This window comes from Urocampus carinirostris, chromosome 7 (assembly GCF_059441175.1).
Source record: "Urocampus carinirostris isolate Australia breed hairy pipefish chromosome 7, RoL_Ucar_1.0, whole genome shotgun sequence".
NCBI classification, from domain to species: domain Eukaryota; kingdom Metazoa; phylum Chordata; class Actinopteri; order Syngnathiformes; family Syngnathidae; genus Urocampus; species Urocampus carinirostris.
In genome coordinates this window covers 4,437,415-4,448,647 of record NC_142355.1, presented here as the reverse complement: position 1 = coordinate 4,448,647, position 11,233 = coordinate 4,437,415, and the positions used below count along the sequence as shown (strand labels likewise).

The following is an 11,233-nucleotide window of genomic DNA, read 5'->3' as shown; positions in this document are numbered from 1 at the left end:
AGAAAGAAAGAAAGAAAGAAAGAAAGAAAGAAAGAAAGAAAGAAAGAAAGAAAGAAAGAAAGAAAGAAAGAAAGAAAGAAAGAAAGAAAGAAAGAAAGAAAGAAAGAAAGAAAGAAAGAAAGAAAGAAAGAAAGAAAGAAAGAAAGAAAGAAAGAAAGAAAGAAAGAAAGAAAGAAAGAAAGAAAGAAAATGTTCGAAGGGAGTCGGCTCCTTACTCAGTGCTAGCCGTCCCTCGTCGTTCACTTCAAAGAGCCGGCTCATAAACTCTTTTCGTTTGCTAACGACTCATCCCTAACACTCGCAGCTTAAGGATCACAGCCTAAGAGAAGTACACTCCATAACTCACCGAAGGTGTTTGAACTATTACTTTTAAAGAGAAATATAAAAGCAGGCGACATCACAGGCGGATGTTTATTTATAAATTCCATGGGAAGGCTGACGAAGCAGCCACGGAACTTTGTAGCTGTTTCCACGGCGGAAAAAGCAACGACGGCGTTGTATTTTGAGCTGGATTGCGAAAGAAAATCCCAAAAGGAAAGAAAAGATGTCGTCCCCAAGTCCTGGCAAGAGGCGAATGGACACCGACGTGGTCAAACTGTATCCTTCCTCACGGTCTTGTAGCATTTTCGACTCGGTCGTTATATTCTTGACTATTTCTTGTTTTTGGTGGTTTTATCTTTTGTTGGGGGAAAGTGTCGCCCCACCTGTGTCATTTACATCAACTAACACGCACCTTCTATTTAAAATACATAACATAGTGTCGTTTTGTGTTCATGTATCTTATTCTCAATGATTTAATTAGCTTATGTTAGCATTAGCGTTAGCAACTCATGTCGAGCTTCTATTTGTGAGAAACACAAGCAAACTAACCGGACGAGTCGCTCTCTCTCGTCTTTTTTTATGATTACAGAAAGAGCAAACGATGTCCTGGCTCCAGTTTTGGAGTCCTTCGTGTCCTTTTGTTGTATGTGTCACTGTTTTGACGCGTTCTTGATAGCTTAATACTATAACCCGAACAAACATGGCTATGCTAAAAATATATATTCAAAAAATATATATGAGGAGAAGAACCAACCTCCCCCAAAAGCACGTTTTGATCGGTCAGTTGTTCGACACAAATAAAAACAAGAAGTCTTAAAATAATCGTTTGTATCATTCAATTTGTTTAGCTAAGCCATTGTCATTGAAAATGTGTTATTATTAGGAATTGTTTTTTGTATATTTGTATCTGTTTACCCACTTAAAGCGAGAGCTAAATGTTTTTTTGTCCTGCAGCGGGACACCAGGCTCTGATTGGTCAGGCTGTTACCATCCGGAACAAGACAAACAGTTCACAGCTGATTCATGGGAAAAAAAACACTGTTGACCCTTTGCACGTGACGTCACGTTGCTTTCTTCAGCAGAATGATATCCACATGCCTGTCAAGCTCCAGGGCTCCATGCCCGTACAATCAGTCGTATTTTCCCTTACAAAACACAAAATAATCTTATACAGTGGAACCTAGGTTCTCGACCATAATCCGTTCCAGAACCCTGTTCGAAAACCGATTTGGTCGATCACCGAAAATCTTTTTTCCCATTAAAAGTAATGTAAAATCGTTTTAATCCGTTCCAACACCCTGAATGTTTACCCTGAATGTTTAGCGTAATTTTCCGTACGAAAGATTACACGTCATTTAGCACCCGGGTCTCCACAACAAGTGGTGAGCGGTTAAAAGATAAAGAAAAGATTTATGAATAGGATTTCTTACCTTTGTGGTGGTCTGCAGAAGCCATGCTCTATTCCCTCGAAAGAAGGGAAACTCGCACATCTTCTTCATATTTTGCTATTATTTCTTTCTTAAATGCAATAGTTGTACGCACTACTCTTCTTTTTTTCACCTGTAGCAACTTTGCTGCTTGCACCGACCTTCTTCCGAGGCATAATTGGGGGTTAAAACACTCCGTTCACAGATATTAAAAACGAAAGCAAAACGAAACACGTCCGCACGTGATAACAGTTCTTCACGAGGGGTGGGAGCAATCTACACCCTACGCCGCTCAGCATCGCCACTAGCGTACCGGCGTTCAAATTCCGATTTTTTTTGAACGAAAAGCGAAGCAAGAATTTCTCGAAATTTTTGGTCGAGAACCGATTTATTGTCCACAAAAAGTATACTGAGAGGCGTTCGAAACCGAGGTTCCACTGTACCATATTTTTTTTTAGGAATGATGCATGATGGGAAATCCCCAGGCGGCAGACGCATGTGCACAATGGCATCAAACCGCTCGCTTTGTTTGCAACGAAAAAAAACATACCGAGATAGAGGCTACCGCGGCGAACTCGTTAGACTTGGTTGATTTGCCGTTTTGTGATAGTCGGTGTTTACCGTATGGTACCCATAATTGACAAATATGCGCTTTTCCGTACAGATTTTCTTGTACGTCGTACACGTCTTAAAATGCATCATAAACATACTTTGTACGGCCAAAACGTACAGGTTGACAGGTATGTATCCATGATAATAATAATAATAATAATTTCCTTTGTATTGTCATTCTTTGTAACAATGTACACAGAACGAAATGTCGATACACCTGACCCGTTGTAGCGAGCCGATGCAGCCGCAGCCAACAGAGGGCGCCGCCATTTTACCAATGTTATAAGTCTTAGGTATGACTCATGGTGGAGGGCAGAAGCTCCCTAGAGGTCAGAACTTGAATTGGGATTTGACTTGAAACAAATATCAATAACGACAACAGAAGAATATAACCACCATTTTTTCCGATGGTGATTTATTGCTGTGGGGTGGGTAAAGTTGTAAGCCCGATTTGAAATTGTCTCCCTTTTGATGAGGACAGAAGACATCAATGTTTATTGTCAAATACTGTAGACCGAAGGGACTCGTGCTGTGCTGAGGCGCAACTCTAGCCGCTTTACTGTCCTATTACATTCCCCAAAAGTTTAGCTACAAAGTCGTTTTAATAACGTTTGCGCGAGGGTAACATTTCACGCCATGCATTTGCCGACAAAACGAAGCACAGTAACGCGTGCCAGCTACAAAGAACTGGTGAGCAATCTAGACTTTTGTTAGCTTTTAGATCAGCGCTGGTGTATGGGCATACTCCATTTACCATATAGTCAGGCAATATAATAATTTTGTTTTATAGTGCGTGAAAAAGACGCTGACACGCCCATGCAGGTGTCGCGAATACAGGTAGTAAATAAATTATTCTAACAAACAATCTATTGACCACTTTAATCAAAAAGCTGAGTTTATTCTTTCCAAAACTTGTCCCTCCTTTTTTGGTGCTCCACATACGTTTTTAGATCATTATGTCAGGAACACGGATGAAAAACCTTGTTCAGTTATTCTGAAGGGTGGCTACACAAGCTTTAGGTGTATTCTTTTTACCTTTTTGATTGTTCAATATACTTTAATCAAGACACACAAACTCTCGGATTTATAAACTATTTTTTTTTACTAATCATCTACTCAAGAAGCTTGATTAAAACACAAAACAATATTTTGAAAATAAAACAAAACAAAACTAGAAGTTGAGATCTTAAACTGCCATCATTTGGATAGACAACAACATTGGCTGGATTATTACGTTTTTGTATTCTGATAGAGTTCCCATTTTACGTCACACCAATACCTAGCAACAACAAGATGTTCTGCGAAGTTCTGCGTTGATGAAGATGACGGCCCAGTCTTTATGTCCTCGGCTGAGAGCCGGTTGGGACGAGGACCACAGGATGCAGAGTGTTGGAGAGGTTGACTGCTGTTGGCTTGAGGCTTCTCTCAGGTCGGTGGCTTTGTCCCACTGGTTTAGCCGCTGGCTTGATCAAGCTTGGCTGCTGACCTGGCAAGGCTCTACAGCTGCCTGTTGAGCTGAGACCTGGAAAGGAGGGTCCAGGGCCTTGCTCCAGCTCCTTCTGTCAGGCAATGCCATGCTACCTTTTGCCTGGCCAAATTCAGACTGCCCTTGCGAGGTGAGACGTGTACCACCTTTGGGTTCTGGTCTCCAGGGAGGGGCGGACCCCCTGTGGTGGAGTTGTCACTGAGTCTTTTGATGCGAACATGCAGCCATAGCCCCTGTCCCCACCCCAAACTTAAATTCCAGATAATTTATCTATGTGATTAAAGGAAGACGCAGTATACATTTCACATGTTTTGACATTGTTTGATCGTTTTCTGACATTGCAAAATGGAATTCTAGCCAAACGTTGAATACTCTACACAGTGGTGAAATACTGCGCTTGTTCACTAAATATCTCGCGTGATTTCCATCCATTATCTTCACCGCTTATCCTCAGTAGGGTCGCAGGGTTTCTGGAGCCGTTCCCAGCTACCTTCGGGCAGTGGGCAGGGGACACCCTGAACTGGTTGCCAGCCAGTCGCAGAAATATTATTGTGCTTAATGAAATGAAGTAATTTTTACTTAAGTTAATAAAAAACATGGTAAATCAAAATGGTATTAATTTCTGAAAACGATCGTATTGAAATATTTTAAGGAAAATTCATCTAAAATGAGATACAATCGTTAAAGTTGACAGGTATGGGTTGTCCACATCTGAGTTGTGACGGACTCTATTAGCTCCAACACAATTGCAAACATAAACTGACATTTTTAAAACAGGATACAGTGCCGACTGTACATTTAAACACTTGAAATATAAACATTTTGAAAATACATAGTATCAGGTTCTGTTCTGGCATCCAGCTGTGTTGCTTCACCATTTGGTGGTGTATTTCCTCAACCCAACATCAGCATAGAGAGCAAACATGAAGTCACCATCCTGGGTGGACTCAATGAGTTTGTGGTCAAGTTCTACGGTCCCACCGGATGTAAGCACAACTTTATTCCAACCTTATATTATAGTAGCTCCAAGTGCATTATTTTTTTGTTGTTTTTTACAAGGTTATTCTATTTTGAAGTCTCTTGTTTCCTATGCTTTATTCCAGCACATTATGAAGGAGGTGTGTGGAAGGTTGCAGTCGATCTACCAGACAAATACCCTTTCAAATCACCATCTATAGGTCTGTTATTTGTTTAATCGTATTTGTTACAGGAATTTTACTCCAATTTACAAATCACTTTGTTTCCTACTTTCTTTCCAAACAGGTTTCAATAACAAAATCTTTCATCCCAACATCGATGAAGTGTGAGTAGGTTTTTTACCAAGTGTAATTTTTGTCTGTCTTTTGGGTTGGAACTTGGACTCATGGCAAGCACATCTTGCTCACTTCATTTCGAATTAATCGTGGTCATGTGAAGATCCTAAAAGAGAGAATTTTCTCTCTTTATCATGTACTATGTTTAATAAATCTGTCACATCAGTGTCTTCGAACAGTAAACATTAACAAGGGAGAACTTGAAATCAAAGTCTAGTCGAGTCAAATTTATTTACATAGCCCTTAATCACAAAAATGTCTCAAAGGACTGCACAGGATTACAATGACACAATTACCTGATCTTAAACCAACATGTGGGCAAGGAATAACTCAAAACCTCAGCGCGAAGAAAAAGAGAAACATTGAGAAGGGACCTCACAAGTGGTATCTCCCTTTCAGGATGACCAGGGTGAATTACATTTAGCATTACAGTACACAAACATAGTAAACACTAGGTAATATGTTGAAAATGTGTCCGGAAAGTGCATGACAGCAGCAACGCCCCCAGCCTGTAAACTAGTCCAGAAAGTCTATGACGGCCACGACGCTGCTTCCCATCTCTGCCAGCTGGTCCATGCAGGCGTTCACATGCTTCAGGTCAAACGCTGGTCCGCTGACTCATCTCAAATCGTCCTTCTCCTTCGTATCACCACCAGGCAGGCAGTCGGAAAAAGACAGGACAATACAGAATATGAGGTGGGCATCAATCATAAGCTTTGGAATAGAAGTGTGTCTAAGCCTTGATTTAAAAACTTCCATCCAAATCCAGTCTGTAATCCATATTTCATAGCTAAGCATGTGAGTTGGCTTACATTGAATTGTTGAAAAGAAACTGAGTATATGACCTATGACCAAAATCTTGTCTCTCGAAGCCACAATTCCATTTTCGTGATCAGTAACGGTTAACAATTGGTGTTCACTTAACATCCATTCTTACCTGTGGTTGTCTCGCAAAGCGGATGACCACACGTGTGGTCCCTTCTCAAGGTTTCTGATTTCTTGTCATGCTGGGTATTTTAGAGTTTTTCTTCGCTCCCATGTAAATTTGAGATCATATATGGTATGGTAATGTGAGTGCATGAAAAAGGGGGGAAAGAAAGGCTTCAGCACGGTATGGAAGAACAGTCCTAGTGTGAGTCCACCCTTAGTAATGGATCCCTAAAACATTGAACTGAAACTTTGTGACTAGCACTCGTGTTCTTATGTCCAATCCTCACACCGCAATTCACCATGTTTAGAAGTTTAAAATGGATTTTGCCTGTTAACATCAGTACAAAATTGGTCACCATGAACGTGTCCAATAGTGTGTAATCGTGAGGTGCTTTAACCTTGTTTTACCGTACATGACCTGAAAGTGTCTTGTGCCGACGCTGTGGTAAACTGAGGCCCTTTTCTGTTTTGTAATCATGTTTAGTCTTGCATAAAGACAACCTGTAAAATTATTCTGTTGCATGTCTTTTCAGATCAGGAACTGTGTGTTTGGACGTTATTAACCAGACATGGACGGCACTTTACGGTACGTCACTGGCACTCAAATGCTGTTACCCTTATGTTACGTTGGCCAATACAGAACCACCTCACTACTTTGCACTTCAGTTATCGCTGGTTCATTGCTTTCCAGATTTTCATTGTGCATCGTGTCCCTCATTCTGATTTGCTTAACAGAGGAAGATGCTTTCTATCGCCATCAAATTGGACCTCTCCACCCGCTAAACCTGCTCAGGAACCCCATGCGGGTCTTAAGCGCTTTCTAGTGGTTCCCTTGCGCTTTTTACAAAAAATAACGGATTTCTGTAGGACAGAACCGGAAGGTAAATGCTGATTTCCATAACGGGCACATGATGGCGGTATTGTATCATGTAAAGTGAAGTGGCTTAGATCCTTAATTCTTTAAGATGTGCGATAAAACAGCAACATTATTTTTAAAATTTTAATACGACAATACAGGAGTTACTTGTAAAAAATAAAAACGTTAAGAGAGTATTGTTATTTGTCAAACATATAATTGAGCCGTAAATTCGGTTTGTTCTTGAGTAATAAATAAATAATTACATAAATAAATACATAAATAAGGGTTTCTACTTTGCAGATTAACATGTTTCGCAGGGGGTTCTGCCCCCCATTAATGGCGATAACTGATGGATTACTGTATTGTAAATGATACAGGGTGGCATAAACATTAACTTTTTAACAAACTAATAAACAATTTTCTCTACCTTTTAAGCAGCACAATGGCAGACACTCATACACCACTTTCATATTTCGTCATTATTTTCTTCGGTTGTTGTCAGTTTTACACTTTTCTTTTCTCTTTCTACTAACTTTTTTTGGACCCATTATTATGGGCTTGAAAAGAAAGAAAACGCACAAAATCACAGTGAAATGAGATGTGGTCCCTGTCAAACAGCGCCGATTTGACTGTACTGGAAAAAGAGATCGAGCAGTGCCCTGGAGTACAGACAAGTGTACTTGATCCTCATGGTTTTTTCTTCCCAGCTTCATTTTGCCATGGCAAAGGCCTTAGACCCACTGAAAAAAGGTATGGGACCCAAAAGTGGGTTGTGATCCACCATGAGGGAAACACTGACCTGGGGGACCAGGAAACTCCTCTGAATGTGGAGGTCATGTGATTACACAGCAAATTTTGTTCAGCCCCGTTGGAATGAAAGTATCAAATGCAAACTTTCTATATAAAAATGTCTCCAAGCTCATTTTTTGTGTTTTTCAAAAACTTTCGCTTCGGAGCAAGGGATTACAGTACATAAAGGAATGTCAAACACATGTTCAGCATTTGAAGCCAACTCCACTTTTTCCTTCTTAATCATTTCCCTTCCAGACCTCACCAACATCTTTGAGTCCTTCCTGCCTCAGCTGCTCGCCTACCCCAACCCAATCGACCCTCTTAACGGGGAAGCCGCCGCCATGTTTATTTACCGACCTGAAGACTACAAAAACAAGATAAAAGGTCTCACACCCACACAATACGATTCGTGAGATGATTCAAACAGTCCCACAATTATTTCTGACCACGTCTACTTGTCTCTCTTTGTCAGAGTACATTCAGAAATACGCCACAGAAGAGGCCCTCAAGGAGCAGGAGGAAGCCGGGGGCAACTCCTCCTCCGAGAGCTCCATGTCGGACTTTTCCGAGGACGAAGCTCAGGACATGGAGTTGTAGTTCTTATTCAAGCGAGACTTGTTTTAAAGCGGATTTTTATGGCCACGTGGACCGGCGCCACTCTCTGCTCCAGGTTTTACCATTCAAAGTCCAGACTGAGGAAGCTTTTTTCTAACCTTCCACTTGGAACTGCAGAAGCCTCACATGGCAGAAAATGCCGCAGTGTGATTGTGAATGTAATTGTGATAGGATGGGGCGCCGTTAGCTTTTCCCGTGTCCCGTTCCTCCTCTCCGTTTTAGGAAAGTAGTTTTATCTTCTCGAGTGTCTTTAGTGAGTTTTGTGTGGCATGACGCGGACGTTGGGTTGTGTAGGGTTTGATGTGTCGGGTTGGATCTCTTTATTAGGAATTTGATTGAAGTTAGTATCATAATTTATTTGGCAAATGACAGATCCATTTTATTTGAAATGATTGTAAATCATCTTTAGTAAATGCTGCTTCACGATCCTTTTTGGTATTTGATAACATGTTTACAAGCTATATGTCTAGAAAGAAATGGTTTGTACATGGATGGAGGGTTTAGCAACATTACCTTTAATGTTCATCATCCCTTCTTCACCAGGGGCCCGACATTGGCGCCTGTTCGGCCGTCTCCATTGGTATATTCCCAGCCTGCTTTGCGTTAGTCGCTGTAGTTGTTGTTGTTGGATCCCGGGTAGCGCTGGCGCTCACTGCGTGTTTTTTGATTAGCCAGCCTAATGTTTTTCTGACAAGGCTGCTCTCCGTGTTATTCTTGCCAGAAATTTGGATGCTCGCCTTTTGTTGTACTATTTCTGCATCCACCTGCGACACAGGTCCTAGGCATTGTCCACAAAATCTATTAAGTCTTGGTTTAAAACAATCGTAACCTCTTTGACTAATTAAGACGTGGGACAATAGGATGAGTGGCTTGCTAGGGTGCTGGTGTTCATCATGACTGTCTTGAAAATACATCATCTCGAGAATAATTGAAGCATACCAATGAAATATATATATCGATTTTATGCAAAAACCATGTACTGCTTCCTTGCTTTTTGCGTATTTTACAATTAGGTAATATCTTTAAGGTCTGAATAGTGGCTTTTCCACAAGATAAGGTTTAAAAATACATTCCTCAAAAAAAGAATTTAAGGAAATTCAATCTGTAAAAAATAAATAATACAGCAACAATAAAGACTCAAGAGACTAGATATGTGAATGGAAAAATCTAACAAACTTTGTCAAAAGAAACTCACTCAAAGTTGCATGCTAGGTGCATCTACTGTCATTTAAGCAACAGAAGCAGCAATATTATTTTATGGTCGCTAACTGTAAGATTTAATCTACATCTAGATTGTTGTGTCATTTATGATTACAAGCGAGCTCTGATGCTGCTTTTTTTGGGCTTGTAATATATTCCTGATAAAAAAAAAAGAATAAATCAATTCTGGCATTAGGTTGTTTATTGCAAGTCTCGAGCCCATCCTATGATTTTAACTGCCGTAAATTCTGGACTATAGAGCGCACCTGATTATAAGCCGCACCCACCACATTTTAGGAGGAAAACCGATTTTGTACATACACAAGCTGCACCTGTATATAAGCCGCATACGCCCACTTAAAAAAATGGTAACACAAAGTTGATCCAAACACAACTTCAAGTCCCGCGGTTGAAACCAAATGCCTTTCGTTGAAGTACACAGTCCAAAAATCACAGCCGGCAAAATGAACGGAAAATGTTACCGGTACTTAAGGTTTGATGCCGACCTGCAGAGTCCGGGTACCCGTTGAAAGTAATCCAAAGAAAAAAAAGTCAATATTTCCAAATGTAAGGGTGGGAAAAATATATATCCACTATTGTCCGCCGCGACAACAAACAGGTCTCACTCACCTTTACCCCACTTACCGTCAGCCCGCGTTTGCTCCGCCCCTCTTTTTTAATTCGCAAAACATATCAGAATAAGTCTCAAATAACTACATGACAAAAATATACAGTTGCAAATACATATTATACATGGGTTACACATATTTACAAAGAAAGACGGTACACTGAGAGAGTTTTCAAAGCTTTAATAATAATAATAATATAACTTTCATCCCAAACGGTGCCCGTTAAAGCTAGCAACATGCTAGCAACACGCTCGCAACACAGTAAACGGGTCTGTTAAAAAAAACATACCGTACTTGTAAAAATCACGGTAAACCAACCTCATCTTCCTCCTTACAACTGAAGCCATCAAAGTTGTCTTCCTCAGTGTCGGAAAGAAACCGCAGGGTTGAAAGTTTGGGGGAAAAGTAGCGGCTTATAGTCCGGAATTTACGGTACATACTGTACGTTCATGTCCACAAATACCTTCAACCCTCATCCTGAACATCGGCCAAATTAAATAGAATTACCGTACTGTACCGTGCAGTTCACCGAGATGAAGAAGGATGTCTGCACAATGGTTAGCGTCAATCAACAATTTTAAGCGCTGAATTTCTGTTCTACAATTCCAAAAGATTGACATCGTTGGTATTGACCTCGATCGATATGTTGTGGTTAAAAAAGGTTAGTGCAACTTATCCACGAGGCAATGATCAGCAATTTATCCGGTTCAAATGTTTTCGAAATAATATCTCTAAACCCTTGACAATTGCAGCCTGGATATTTTGCGTCGTTGTTGCTTTATCGATTCAAGTCACCTTTATTTGTATAACCCTTAATCACAAACTGTCTCAAGGTACTGCACAGGTAACAATTACACCATTAGCTAAAAAAAAGTAGCCAGATAGCTAGCTAAAAAACCTGCACCTTTTTTGCTCATTCGCTTTATAAAAGCCAATTACTGGATTAAAGTTGTTTGTACCACTAAGAGGCAGTAAATATTACACACGGTCCCTTTAAAGACTAACGCTGCTTCAAATTTGACACTATTCTATTTATGTATTTTTAGTTT

General features: G+C 40.3%; 1 protein-coding gene across 1 annotated transcript; it reads left to right on the top strand.

The window, feature by feature from the left end:
• Positions 1-269: 269 nt before the first annotated feature.
• On the top strand, positions 270-9,330 carry LOC148362145 (ubiquitin-conjugating enzyme E2 H-like). The gene is made up of 7 exons (XM_088339569.1): positions 270-597; positions 4,756-4,832; positions 4,950-5,024; positions 5,110-5,149; positions 6,623-6,675; positions 7,996-8,124; positions 8,213-9,330. The coding sequence occupies exons 1-7, from the start codon at positions 545-547 to the stop codon at positions 8,335-8,337; spliced, it is 552 nt and encodes a 183-aa protein (XP_088195695.1). The 5' UTR covers positions 270-544; the 3' UTR covers positions 8,338-9,330.
• Positions 9,331-11,233: the final 1,903 nt, after the last annotated feature.

Excerpts from the sequence above, each read along its gene's own strand:
- LOC148362145 (XM_088339569.1), top strand. The coding sequence starts at position 545 with ATGTCGTCCCCAAGTCCTGGCAAGAGGCGAATGGACACCGACGTGGTC. Across the intron at positions 5,025-5,109 it reads TTTCAAATCACCATCTATAG|GTTTCAATAACAAAATCTTT; the intron begins GTCTGTTATTTG and ends CTTTCCAAACAG. Across the intron at positions 6,676-7,995 it reads GACATGGACGGCACTTTACG|ACCTCACCAACATCTTTGAG; the intron begins GTACGTCACTGG and ends TTTCCCTTCCAG.